This window comes from Orbicella franksi, chromosome 4 (genome assembly GCF_964199315.1).
Source record: "Orbicella franksi chromosome 4, jaOrbFran1.1, whole genome shotgun sequence".
NCBI lineage: Eukaryota > Metazoa > Cnidaria > Anthozoa > Scleractinia > Merulinidae > Orbicella > Orbicella franksi.
This window is the reverse complement of record NC_138148.1, coordinates 22,267,692-22,282,894: the sequence shown is the minus strand read 5'-3', so window position 1 is coordinate 22,282,894 and position 15,203 is coordinate 22,267,692. Positions and strand designations below refer to the sequence as shown.

General features: G+C 36.1%; 1 protein-coding gene across 7 annotated transcripts in view; it reads left to right on the top strand.

The window, feature by feature from the left end:
• LOC145484906 (tRNA (32-2'-O)-methyltransferase regulator THADA-like) overlaps positions 1-15,203 on the top strand; it is a 656,511-nt gene that overhangs the window by 149,295 nt on the left and 492,013 nt on the right. For all 7 annotated transcript variants that reach the window (XR_014049105.1, XM_081463530.1, XM_081463528.1 and 4 more), the window contains 4 exons: positions 9,221-9,286; positions 10,194-10,314; positions 10,396-10,465; positions 13,341-13,531. Coding sequence is in view for 6 of the 7 variants with exons in the window: in XM_081463530.1 (XP_081319656.1) it covers positions 9,221-9,286; positions 10,194-10,314; positions 10,396-10,465; positions 13,341-13,531 (448 nt within the window). In the remaining variant the exon portion in view is untranslated. The remainder of the gene's footprint in view (positions 1-9,220; positions 9,287-10,193; positions 10,315-10,395; positions 10,466-13,340; positions 13,532-15,203) is intronic.

Below are 15,203 nucleotides of genomic sequence, written 5' to 3'. Positions count from 1 at the left end.
AAGGACACTCGACTGAGCAAGATGATGAAAACAACCAGGACTGTGTGTGCCACTCAGGGTCTCATCTCAAATATAAACATTGTCGACCTAGTCGAATTTTATGGCCGTTTATGCTCGCTGTTTTACTGGAAATATTTTACAGAACAGCTCAAAAGGACCCTGGGAAGTTAAAATCGTTTCTATAGCAGCAGAAGGAACGTAAGTAACGGTGAGTCATTGTTTCTGTTTTAAACCATTGACTTCCAAAGAATAACCTTGTGATTTGCATAAAATTGAACTCGCTTACATGCTGTAACATTTTATTTTACTGACGGAGAACATTTTAATTCCCAGAGCTATAACTTTTCGGGTGAAAAAAACAATAACCAAGGTTTCCTAAAATGTAGATATTTTGACCAAATGATATATACCAGGGGCCATTTATACTAGTCAAAGTTGGCCTTTATTTGTTTCTTGCCAAGAGACACAGATGGTGGCTGTACAAAATACCCTTCATTAAAGTTCAATTATTTTCAATACTCCAGTTACTTATTTCCTAAAGTATTTTCGTGCCAAATTTCGTGAAATTCTAATGAGTGGTTTTCCAGAAATAGGCGTATTTCCAAGAGTGCAATTTTCATTCAATCGCAATTTTTTGACCTACCAGGCATGCGCTGCATTTAACTGGGTTCTTTCGGTAACAAAGAAAAAGCTGAGAATTGCTGGCTTCTTTGCATCATTACCTCTTCTAACATATCTTTGTAATAAAAGACTAAAGCCATCAATACACTGCGTTCAGTTATAGAGAAAAATAGCACAGATAGTGCAGGTGTTGAGTAAATAAAATGATCGCTCTATTGACGGCATGTTTGTTTTTTTGCAATGCTTGTGCGCACGCTGAATTGCATCAGCAAAAGCGCGTGCAAAAACTGTGTTCGGTCACCTTAAGCCGAGAAAACCGCCATTATATGCAAATTTCAAACTTTCTTAAATTTTGGCCATAAAATAAATTGTTGGAACTTTAAACTATTTTTCCTTGAATAAGTTAAGCCAAAGGTATGTTTTAGCAAAATAAAAGAAAAATCGATTTTTGTGACTGTCTTCCAATTCTCGACACTCAGAAAATCACTCTTAAGCATGTTGTGCTGTTTCACACACTAAAGTGTGTTGTTGCACGCTTTCTTTTGTTTTCGAAGTTTAATACGCTTCTTTGTTTGACTATATTGTTAGTTTGTGCACATTTTATTGTTCTTTGGGATAGCTTGTCTCAACAGCTGAGTGAGAAACTTCAAAAACTACAAAATCATGCTGCCAGAGTAATTACTAAATCAAGTTATGATACAAACTCTACCTATCTTCTCAACTCGCTTAGCTGGGATAACTTATCAGGTAGAGGGGTGAAGCGAGAGGCGAATTTAATGTACAAATGCATTAATAAGCTCACCCCAGTTTATCTTTGTAACACGATTGTTCACTCTGAGAACTTTGTCCTTTGATCTTTACGACGCATGACAAAAATTGTATTTACCAAAACCAAGAACTGACTACCTGAAGCATAGCTTCAGTTACAGCAGAGCTTCTCAATGGAACGATCTTCCAGAAGAACTTCACACTACAAAATCCTTAGACATCTTCAAGAGAAGCAGTAATAAATGGTTCTCTGCATCGGACTCCCACCAACAAATATGTAAACCTGTAAATAGAAAATTTCACATGTGATGTATTTCTCTTTTCTATTATTGTTATACTGATATTTTTACTGTATTTTAAATAAAGTTTTTCATTCATTCATTCATTCATTCATTCATTCATTCATTCATTCATTCATTCTTAGATTCATCGTTGCTCCCTAACGTAACATTTTTTCAATTTTAGCCTTATCGTTTAAAATTTAATTTCCTTCAATGATTTTGGTATTGTTTGAAAGCTATTAATGTCCTCTTTTATTGGTATGAAGATTGTTGAATTTCTCGTTTGGCTGAGTAAGAGTCAAAATGAACAAAAAATGTTACATTAGGGAACATAGTCGTGGATTCGCCCAACTTTTATCCCATAAATCCAGAATTATGTGCTATCAGCGTTATAGAAAAGCGTCAACAAAGTGTACATATGCCGTGGAACTTCCACAGAAGTTTTAGTTTGGAAGGAAAGGCGAGAAAAAATTCTGTAGCGTTTTGATATACTTTACATGGTCGAGTTAAGGTTTCAAGAAATCAAAAAGTCCGCAAAGGTTGCTCTCTTTACAGAAAATTGTTATTACGGAAGTCTAATTCAATGAATTGTATTGAAACTCGTTGGGATGGTAGCTATATATATTAAGAAAGTACCACGAAAGTTTCAAGGCAATCCATCAAGTGGTTTTTGAAATATAGACATTTTTGTAAAGACTATTCAATAAGGCATAGAATGTTAAATTCCAGTTTTTACGTATTCTATCGAATTTCGTGTGCGAAGCCGTAGCGCTGTTCAAATACTACGGTTGATGGTGGAATTTTGGGCTTAATTTAAGCGATCTTTTTATAACAAAAAGAAATCAATTCAAAAAATATATTGATATTTTTCTATGATTTAGGAAATGTTTTCCAAACTGTACATCGGTGCCGTAATGTTACAAAAAGGAACATTAGCGCATTTTTGAAAAAAAATATATATATATTTTTGGCGTGATGTGATTTATTTTACATATGTAGACTTCCGTTTCACAAAGTATATACCACAGAAAAAACAGCCCTGTATTGATTTCATTTTAGATCTTTTTTTAATAGCCTGCATAAACCATTTCTTTCAAGTGACAAAAAGAAACACGGTCCGGAAAAAAAATGCCACTATGACATTTTGTCACTAACTATTTCTCGTGTTCTAGGTTTCTTTGTTATTTAACAGCTAATGCATGCAACAGTAGAGTTCTAAGGCTGCAAAGTGAATTTCCATACTTAAATGAAAATTATCAAACCGACGAACGTGATACCTTCCGCTACGTGTTAGGCGTGGTCAATAGAGCATCAAGCAACGTCAAGGTTATGACATTTTCATTTCTAGTTTTGAGTTTCTACGTCAGTTTGTTCCTCCTTTTAATTGTGCACATTTTCTGTTGCGATAGTTATACTGGTCATACAACATAGCTAACTGATAACATAGCACTTCGTCATCATCTTCCTCTTGTTGTTCTGGGCACATGCCAGAAAATCCGCGGCTATCATTTCCCGTTAAGTGCTGTAATTTAGGCCTATTTGCGGTACTGTGTGTCGTCCTGGTTCGCATTGCACAGCTCAATCAGTGATTGCTTTCTCACCTTTCATGGAGGAGATCTGTTAATGTGGATTGTCTAAATTGCTTTGTGCACAGAAAATGTTAAGTATCCAAGATGAACACGCACTTAACTAAAATGATCGCAGTGCTTACCTCAAGCATGCACACAAGAACACAGTGCTCTGTCTTAAAACACGAATTTTTCCTTAAAGGCCATGCCCACTTAGGTCTTTCTCCGTTTGTCGGCAGCCCTTACCCCAGAAAGGGCGTACACAGAGCGCATTCTCTTTCAAGTCCAGCGGGCATCCTTCACTACAGTGTTTGACATGATTTGATTTGACCCACACATCAAGTACATGGCACGTGTATCGTATGCAATGCGTCTTAAAAATGTAGTTCGTCTTCTGAATGTTTTTTGTTGTAATAATAAAAATAATAATAAAATCTATCTTTATTTATCCTGATAAATAACCCATCAGCTGAACCTAAGGGAGTAGCTGGTATAAACCGGTGATCAGCAATATAAAATATAGTCATCTAAAAATATATCCACACAATTATATCAGAAGAATATTAAAAATCAGAAAAGTATGTACCCACTTACGAGCAGTACAATTATATTCCTTGAGATCTACGTCTAAGAAATACTAAAAAAAAAGCCTTATTTTTAAAACTAAAAACAGAGCTGAGTTCCCTTAACTCTTTGGGAAGATCATTCCAGTCCCTCGCAGCAGCATACTTGAACGAAGACTGTCCCATAGCTGAAGACATAGTTCCCTTAAACCTAATAAGGTAGTATCCCTTAAAGATCTTTTGTTATCTCGATTTCTAATTGGAAAACAACTTCCAGTTGTATACCTGTAACTAGGAACTCACGTCGTTTAGGCGTCAGGTAGTAATTGTAACTGTATCGAAAGGAGGACCACTCAGGGAGTAATCAGGCAAGAAAATTTCGAAATCAGCCTTGTGCCCCGCATTCAGTCGGTTTTGGAATTGCGCACATGATCACTCCCTAAATTGTGCTAGTCGATATCCAACTCTCAATTCATACGAATGACATACGAGTACATACGAGTAACATAGGGATACATACCAGTACATACGACTACTTACTAGTACATACGAGTGACATACAAATACATACCAGTACGTGCGAGAACTTAGGAGTACATACGAGTGACGTACGAGTACATACGAGTAACATATGGATACATACTAGTAACATACGGATACATACAGACGCACACGGTAACATACAGGTTACATACGAATACATAGGAGCAACATACGATGGCAGGAGGGTAATAAACATGAAATGTATATACACTGACTAGTACATACCAGTACATATGAGTGACATATGAATACATATGAGTAACATAGGGATACATACCAGTACATACGATTACTTACGAGTACATACGAATACATACGAGTAACATACGAGTACATACGAGTAACATACGGATACATACAGACGCTTACGGTAACATACAGGTTACATACGAATACGCAGGAGCAAAATACGATGGCAGGAGGGTAATAAACACCAAATGTACTATTTTTCTTGTTACATTACATTTTTACATGTGCGCGGGTCATGTTTTGCAGACACACGCGAGCGTGTGCAAGTGCCACACATGCGCGGGTACCGCACACATGTGCGTGTGCCACATTTGCCACATTGAATTGAACCCTCTCCCTTGCCTCAAGTAAGGAGTAAAACGGTCTAACTTTTTTTTCAAATTTGTAAATCTTGATTATTCTCTTAACATAAGTACATTTAAAGTCCATATATATGTCCGTATGTATACGTATGTTACTCGTAAGTAATCGTATGTTGTATGAACTCGTATGGTACTCGAATGTACTCATATGTATTCGTATGTCACGTGCATGTACTCGTATGTATCCTTATGTTATTCGTATGTATTCATGTAGTGTTTTAGTCACGATCGGGCAAAACCGCTGCACATGCAGCTGATCGCGAAACTTTCGGCAGACTATGGTAGCCTATCAAGTGCTGATTTGTATATCCATTATTGAATGAAACATAAATAAACTTATGCAGATCGTAGGAGTTTTAACAAGTCATGACATTTAATAAATGCGAACGCAGTATAAGTTCTTGACAGCAACAGTCAACCTTTCAGGAGATGAAAAACCTCACTGGACAACTCCGTCTCAATAATTGTTAATAAAGGTTCAAATGCAAAGCAAAATACTATGGGAACTTAGTAACAGAAAATGGAACGTCAAATCATTTTGTCAACTTACGAACCTTACGAAACACGTGTCCTTTACCAAAGGTCTAACAGCAATCTTCTCTGACAAATAAAAACTTACGCGTTCGTGCTCCAATAAAAGGAGAAGCTTAAATCTAAACTACAAAAATACAAGACTGCAGAACACTTCACGAAAGCTACAAAAAGTTTTAGGTGTTATTTTGTTGACTTAAGTTAAAGGCATCAAAATAGCAAAAAAGAACAACAACAACAACCGAAACCATCGGTCATTGCTTTACTTGAAATTCATTATCAGCAGCTATTCCTTTTAAGACGAAATGCGCATGCGCTCAAGTTTGCTTTGAACTGGAGTGAAAAATCGACCTAAGTCAGTAAAACTATGGATAACCTCAATACAGATTAAATTTTCTCTCGCAGGGTCAGCTTTAGAGCTAAAATTGTGGTAATTTCTTCCTGAAATGTTACCATGTTATGAGGTATTTTGGTAATAGTATTTTGGCTGTTATTGCTCCAATGCTCAGCGGAAACGGACGTAATATCCAACTAGTTTAAAAAAAAAAATGAAGCTAACGAAAATAGAGGCCTTCAGCGTAAAATTCAGTAAAAATAAGCGTTAAATGATACGAAAGCTATAAATAGCTAATTTGCATTGGAAGATTTAAGCCGGCTTAAATCTGCATTCGCCAAAATAACAAGTTTCAGCATTTAATACATTCCTCCTAAACAGAAAGATAAAAGAAAGAAGAAAACTGCAACTAAATAGAGCAGATTTACAAGTTAGAAAACACATCAGCTAGGTTACAAAAGGGAACTTGAGAAAGGTTCCAAAAAGGAACACTTTTCTGGTCCCTTTTGTAACATGTTCCCTAATGTAACACTGAACATGTTACGAAAGGGAACAAATTCCCTTATGTAACCTTTTAGATGTTACATTAGGGAACAAAGTTACAAAAGGGAACAGAAAAACGTTCCCTTTTGTAACATGAATCTAATCATTCATTCATTCATTCATTCATTCATTCATTCATTCTTAGTGTGTCCAACCAAATTAAAGAGTTTACTACTGAAGTGTGTTCCTGAACTTACTTTCAGCATGGTGAAGTCAAATTGTTTTATCTCAAAGTGGAAGTGTGTTGTGAGCGTGTTACAACCTTTATTCCTGTTTTCCTGTGGAAATAATACTGACAGATGAGAGATGTTTGCTTCATATGTATAAAGAAAAATAAATTCAGTGTCGTCTGTTCACCATCGTTTCAGCTTAATACAATCAGATTTTTACGATCTGTAGACTTTGGAATGTCATTAGTTTTGTGAAAAGCTTTAAGTTCAAGGTATTGACGTCACCGTCCTATACGAGAAATACACATCTCAAGGATTTTGTCTTTGGCGAGATGACAGAACTTGCAAGTTTTTCCTGTCTTGAGCTTCCCATCTTCACGTCTTAAAGTCCCTAATGTTGGGCACTATGATGCAGAGAACATGTGTCAAGCACTCAACGAATCCAAAACCAAAGCTCTTTGGCTAGGTCCTTGGAGACAGCGTACGGAAAGACCTCTCAACTTCATATGAATGAAAGAACTGCTTAAAGTCTTGGCGATTCATATCTCTTACAATAAGGCGGGAAATGAGAGAAAAAATGTCAACCAAAAAATTGAAAACCTTAATGCAAAACTGGGTACCTGGAGATCTCACCAACTTTCGATCTCCGGGCGCTGTTTAATCGTTAAGTCTCTAGGGATTTCACAGATTGTTCACTCTGCTGCCGTGCTAGACATTCATAAGGATTACATTGCAAAAATTCAATCTTCAATTTTTAAATTTATTTGGAAGGAAAAGCAGGACAAAATTAAAAGGGTAGTTCTATATCAAGATTATGAAAGAGGTGGACTGCGTGTATCACACATTGAAACTTTGTGTAAGGCTTTACATTTGGCATAGATTCAAAGGTTCCTAAAAAGTGACAGCCTGGGGACAGAAAATTGGAAAGTCATCCCATGTTTTTTCTTTAAGAAATATGTGGGCTTATACTTCTTGCTTCACTGTAACTTTAATGAAAATTTCCTAAAGTTGATTGAAATGCCATCCTTGTACAAGCAAATTCTGAGTTTCTTTTTGGAACTAAAGAGTATCTATGACACGAACGGAGACCAGGAATTAATCCTTTTTAACAACAAAGAAATACAAATAGGTGGTAAAACTGTGTTTTATCAGGATTGGTTAGACCAAGGAGTCTACTGAATTTGTGACATTCTTGATTCCAGTGGAATGTACTTGAATTTTGCAGATTTCTGTCTATTTTCAAATTCTGTCGGCTATCCCTAAACAACTTCTGGAAAAGGCAAGGGACTCTTTTGGCACCAGTTCAAGTTTTACTCCAGGGAATTCCACTCTTCACCTGTAACCGTCGCTGTTGATCGACCTATCTAAATTAATATGTAAAGATTACTACTGCCTTTTTTTGAACAGGAAGGAACCTTGCAGGACTGGCCCTAGCAAGTGGCAACGCAACCTTCCACAGTTCACTCTCTCTTGGAACACAGTTTTAAAGCAGAAAAAGTCAATCTGTAAGCAAAACAAATTAAAAGAATTTTTTTACAAACTTGCTCATCGTATTGTCACCACAAAGAAAGAATTACATTTATACGGAATTGAAGACAACAAGAGTTGTCGCTACTGCGGGGATGATGACTCTTTACTTCACTCCTTCTTAGGTTGTCATATTGCAGTCGACTTTCTCTGGAAAGTGCTATGCTGGTTTAATGAAAAGGAAAACTCTTCCATCACATTAAATGCAAAAGAAATACTCTCCAGAACAGCTACTGATAACGATAATAAAATAAAAAAAACTAAATTTCTGCCTCCTCTGTGCCAAATTCTACTTTCGCTTCCAGAAAATCAGCCAACATGCATGTAATTGGGATGTTTTCATCTAGAAACTAAATTTTACGTTGAAAATAGAAGGCTTTGCTTAGTTCAATTTGTCCTCTACTTCTCACAATCCAAAAAAAACCCTCAAAATTTTCATCTTAGCAATTACGTAAATTGAATAGAATATATCCTGTAGAAATCAGTTGTAATTATATATTATTATTATTAGTAGTACATTAGTTACTCGTAAGTGTTGTACGTAGCGTAATGTTAATGTTGAAAAAAAAGTAGTAAGTAGTTTATAGTAATTAACATATTATAGGTAAATTTATTGTAAGTAGTTTAATTGCAATTATGTATTTATGTGAGCTTTTTCAAAATAAAAGGTCCAACTAAGAAAAAAAATGTGTCAAGCACTCATTTAAAAACAATACTTTCCAATAAAGCCACAACCCTGCAATTCTTTATTTTTTCAGCTATTCACCACATTTCCTCTCAGAGGGCTTTTGTTTGATTTGCTCTTTTTTGTCTGCAAGGAAGCAGAAATGAGCTGCAAAGGGAAGAGTAATTAGAATGCCTGTGCTACCAGAGAATATGATTCTCATTTCCATGCTAAAATTAGATTCTGATTTGATCCTCACACTCTTATTGGTGGACATTTCATGACCATGCAAATAAATGTGATTGATTCCATGAAAAACAGATGGACTACGTAGTAACATGAGGTGCTTTATCAATTTAAAGTTGATGAATAATTACCCACCAGTGCAGCCCAACACTTTCTTTAGATACTAATATCTTGCTGTTAATTTGTTGAAATGTACACATTCAGTAAAACATTTTCAAGGTTCAATGAACTATGTGTGTGCTCTTTTCAGCCTAAGGGAACCCAGCAGATCTCTTCTAGCCTTCCAAACCCTCACTCTGTGGACAAGTCAGGCCAGGTTAGTTTAAAGGACTCGGCTGAAAAAGCAGTTCAAATTCCAAAGTATACCTAATGGTTCTCTTAAATGGATCCTTGGGTTTTAAGTGGATATCTCTGTAAGTGGTTTGAACGAGAAGTGTTTAATTTTCAGTTTAAATCACAAGGATGATGCCATGTTTACTTTATGGTAATTTATTATGTCATTCTGTGGCCAGAGAGTGTGGAGTCTTCAGAAGACCATTTTTAGTTGGAACTGTAGATATTCATTCTAAATATGAATTATAAATGATTAGAAACACTTCTGTATCCCTAGATTCACGCCATGCTGTATTTTAAAAAACGTCCAACTGCACAATGATGTCATAATTTCCCATGAAGCTTTGCAAAAATAAACATGGTGGGGTGCAGGAAATCTGAAATCCTAAAATACATGTTGCAGAAGCGAAATGCCCAGCATTCAAAACAGGCAAATAATTATCAACTTCAAATTGGTGAAACAGTTAAACACAAACATCAACTTGTCATTTAGGACAAAAGTGTTTTGTAGCCAATTCATGGAAAATAATGTTACAAAATTCTTGAGGGCATAAAATGAAGCAAGTAGAGTCAATGCAAATAATTATCACCTTGTTGGGCTCTGCATATGTGAATTGATAATGTTAGACCATCTTGGGCTAAATAGTCAATTATATGGCAATCAATTCAAGACAAATTGTGTTTAAAGTTTACTAGTTTACTAAGCAATGAAGTTTGTAAGTGACTCAAATGTCATTTGGAAATAAAACCAGTACTTTATTGTAGTATACCTTGTTCTTAGTTCCTATGAGGTAAAAACTGTATTCGGCAATGCTCATGGGTTATTTCTGGAGCTATTGATTGAAGTTTATTTGCTGATGATTGTTGTTATTTGTTATTTCATGTTTTAGGGAAATAGCTATCAGCTATAGCTGCGAAAAGTCATGGATAAAGGACAAATTGTATGGCACATCACCTATTCCAACCAAACTTCTGAACTATGTCTGGACCCACTGGGACCATCCAGTTGAGGTGAACCCAGTGCTAAATATTGATTGTCGATTTATTACAGGCAGTGGAATCCTAACTTATATCTTGTAAATCTAATTACAGGGAGTACGCTATCAAACTAGAACAATTTGTGAACAAGTCGTAAAGCTGCACTTACTTGTTTCACAGTTTGGTATGTATGCTTAATTACAGTTTGCATGTAACTAATACACAAGTACAGTCATCTCTTGCCTTGCGAACACCCCATCATTAAGGACACTTACTATTACGGACAAAATCCAGATCCCAGATAAAAGCTATAGAGGTATGATTGGAAATGACTCCTGTCACGTTTCCAGTGTCGTAGACACGTGGCGTAAGGCACTGGAGTTCACCAGGTCAACCACAGAGAAGTACTAGGCAGTCAGCAAGATTCAACGCGTTTGTTAAAATCAGGCTAGTCCAACTATTTAGAGCACTTGCAGTGAAAACTGAAAGGAAACCTTCGATTTTTACATCAGAAGAAGCAAAAACTACGATAATACTCCATGTAGGAAAAAGAAGGAAAAACAAACTACAAGGTCTACATCGTGGCTTACGTCTGATCTTAACTCTAGGGGTAAGAGCTCCAAATCTCCTAAAGTTGAAACAACTCCAAAAGTTCTAGGATAGTTCCTAACAGTGTGGTGGACTCCTTACAACACAGTAAACATGCTTAAGGAAAAACTAATCTGATGCATGCCTTCTGAAAAAAAGGAAATAAAAATGAATAGAGCTTTATATGCCTAGCCAAAGAACGGATATGTAATGATCATGCGATAAAATAAACAATGCTAGAATTATGAAAGAAAAACAGTCGTTGAATGTAACTGATTAAAATGTCATTTTGTGGATAACATGACAACTCATGCTATTAAGGAAATACGGAGACTTTCGTGGTACCAAAATGACAATTTTATTGCATTGACTCTTGATAGAGCAGACACCATGTACTTCTCACACAACATGATTAAATAAAATTACATTCTGCTGTTATTCATGTGTCAAAATATACTTCAAAAGACTTCTGGAATGTTCATTTTCACGTCAATTTTTTGTTGTCTGCACAATAGTCCTTGCTTCTTCACTGGGGCTTATGTTATTTATTGCATGTTTAGGGCACTTCTTATCTCACAACCAGCAATTATGGACTCTTGCTATTACGGACAATAAACAACATCCCTGAGCTTTCCACTATAACAAGAGTTGACTGTACTACTAAAATTACTGTAATTATTTCAAAAGAGCAAGAATGAGAAAAGTCAGCCAATGGGGTTTTCTTAATTTTCATAGCTGTGATCAATCATTTCACATCTAACATGAACAAATGAAGTACAAAGTTTACAAGCAATACAGACTTATGTCATGTATTATGATCAAGTTGGCCCTTATTATTCCTATTGCATCAAGCTGTAAGGAATGGGCTCTCCTTATAGTGGACTAAGGTATACTATTTTTAGGCTAGAGGTAATTATAAAAGGGTATGTATTTCTATCATCAATTGCTAATTTATCCAGAAAAGGATGCAGTGGGTCTATTGTAAAAACATGAAAGGGATTTCAAGCTAGAAGCTATATTGTTGTTATAACCTTATGTAAAAGAGAAGAGGTTTGGACATTGGGGCAGCAATTGGTGCCCGTTTAATGGACCTCATATTACCTTAGAAGAGTGTTCATAGAGTGCTACACCTTTACGCTTTGATCACCGATCACTTTTTACTTCTTCTCTTGCATGTATATATAAAATGGTGGTATGTTACCATGGCTACCGATGCTTTTTGGTCTGTTGTAGAACTTTTTATTCAACTTCACGCCTGAACTCGTTCCTTGATGATTGCTTCCACGTAATGAACTTTACAGCTCTACAATCACACACATCTAGATAATGAACTCTATGGCTCTACGGCTTTACAATCACTCATCTCTAGGTAATAAACTCTATGGCAGCTATACTTCAGGTAACCTCAGTTCTCTTTTGTTAGTGCAAAGAACGCTACTGTGACTGTGTATCTTCTCCAATCTTCACTAGCTCGATTCAAAAAAATGTTGTCTGCTGTGTTATAACTATTGTGTGTTTGCCAAGGTTCAAACAAAAAATGGAAACAATTGCTTCTCCTTAGCAGCTTGTTTGTTTCCTCCTCTATGAAAGAGAGTCAAAAGTTCATATTCAGCTGAAACTTCCTTGCGTTAGTTATGCGTAAAACTAGTAAATTTGTGACAAAAAACTTTGATATCATTGCCGCAGACTCCGTGGCATTTACTGAAACTGCCAATTATTTTCATCAGTCTATGAGGTGACTCACTCACCGATGTGGGATATAATTTTGATCAAGTAACAATCCCTACCTCCAATACTTCTCGTTGAAATGTTCCTCAGTTGTGTTACTCGATAGCATTGTGTATTAGTTTAATGTGGTTTTATTGTTAACTGGCAACAGAATATGGACGCACTATTCCATGACTCGATGTGACTATTTGATAATTAGATTAGTTCTTATTTATCGCTGATTTCAAATAAAACAAAATCGTTCATCTTCTAGTTTTCAGCAGATATTTAACTTTTATATTCCATTTATCTCCAGCCACGAGTAAAAAAAATACACATCTTTCTTATATTTTTGAGGAAACAAAGGTAACTTGTTCCGTACATTGGCGAGGAAAACAAAAGTATCAAGTTACAAATGTTGGTGTGAAAAGTAAAATTGTCACATTTGCTACTTCTCCATATTATTGGATTTAAAATGAATGAAACTCAACATAAAATACCACAGTAAAATTTAACACCATCTTGACAAATGGTAATTGTAAGTTATTTTTGGGCCTTGAAAGAAATACAAACATGAAACATACACACTGCTAAGATTACGTCTTATCAAGTTTTTGTCCACTCATATTCTGCAAAGGGGAAAAAGCCTAGTTGACTACCAAGGGAGAGAATGGCAGGGGCAAAGACCTGTGTGACTACTGTGTCAGAGTCGTAAATTGTACTCTGCGTTATCTGAGATTGTCTCACTAGTCTTCTTTTTGCAGACCCCAGTAAAGAAACTTTTCTAAGGGATCTTACAGCATCTCTTCTCAAAGTAAGCTGTCATGTGAAGGGGAAGTATGGTCCACTATGCTGTATCACATCTGTTGTAGGAGCCACAAAGATGCTGCTCTGGTTTCCCAAACTACCTCATGATATTTTTCCTCTGATGAAAGACAGATGCCTTGTGTCTCATGTAAGTGACCTTATTAAACAAAGTTTAACTGTAGTGTAGACTGGCTTCTGAAAGCTGTATATGTTGCAGTGTGCGAAAACTGTAAATGTTAGGGTAGTTTGAGGTATAATATTGATCAAAGGTGTTATTCAAATGTGAATATGGCAAAAATGTCTATAAATTACAGATACGTGTATGATAGAGAAATGTAGCAAGGCAAATTATTGGTGCAGCTAACAAAGCCCGCAGGTTGGTATGTCCTATTACATGAATTTCAATGCTAAATCCTTTGTCCTAGCTAAAGAAAGAAAAGTGGGTTATTTCTTAAACTTGAGAGTCTGTCTGGTGCTGTGGCATGGACTGTACTGTCCAATTTTAATCTTAGAGTGCTTCCTTTTTGCTAATGGATGAAATAACATCCATGAGCTTAGGAGGCAGTCGGATGGCGCTCACTCACTCACTCACTCACTCACTCACTCACTCCATTCTAATTAATTTATTCATTAAACCTGGATTAAACAATTTTCTCCTACCTCCCCTGCTAAGTATTGCTTTTGTGCAAGAGTGTTCAGTCGTCCTCAGGAAGGTTCTTTGACGAGGGGAGACTAGAAAGGCGTAAATTTTTGCCTGATAAATCGAGAGCCTGGGCACGAGTTTGTCGAACACCTCGAAGATTGACGTTGGCCATTTTGGTCTCATGTGATCTTCTTTCGTAAATATGTTGTTTTTGCCCATCGGCTTTTGCTCACACCTAGATGAAAGCTGGTAGAGGTATTTATGACTGTGGTCATGTATCATTCACAACAGCACGGTCAGCAAGGTCAAAGAATTGATACATAACACCCGGTAGGACAAAGCCAGAAAGTGAGATTGTGATTAGCATATGGGGGAAGTTAAGCTCGTAGCTTTTTTTCTGGACAAGAGAATTTGATGGTTTCCACTCGTTTTCTCTCGCTGTGGAGTCCAAGGTAAGCTTAAACTCTTGTTAAGTTTTGGTTTCATTGTTTCTTTATTGTTTTATTTTGTACGCACACATTGAAATTCTGCCTGTGTTAGTATTGCAAGCTTGAAATTTGTAAGCTTGTTTTTAAATACTTAGGGGACAAAAATTTTGAATTGCCTTATCTTTTAGTTTTGTTGTCGTTCACACTACATTTTTTTGGTATTCCATTTAGTTCAACCAGAGTGAAAATTTCTTCACGGATGAGATGCATGGCAACCTTCATGTACGATTGAGTAAATATACACTGTACATGTAATATTTTAGTGATGGATGAACAAATTAAGTCCAAGAGACTTTGTAGTTCTATTTGTTTGCGAGAAAGATATGCTGTCCAACTGTGTCAAAAAAGCCGGACGCATGGTGGCTGGTTAGGTAGAATTTTTTTTGCTCCTAGAAATGAGAGATTTAAACAAATTGACATCAAAACTTGAATTATGGAGAAGAGAATGCTTGATACTTGTCAACATTAGTATGTTCTGTAATTGTTTCAAAAATCTATTAGTAGAGACATATCTGCAATCCTTTTGAATATTGCTGCATTGCTAGTGAGACTAGCACAAACAATTACCAAGATATACAGGAATAAAAAACCGTGAATTTTGTGTCCAAGAAAGAAAATTATTGTTATTTTACTTGCATGCAATACAGTATGTAGTATCCTTATTATTTTATTGCACCAAGCTGGGGGAC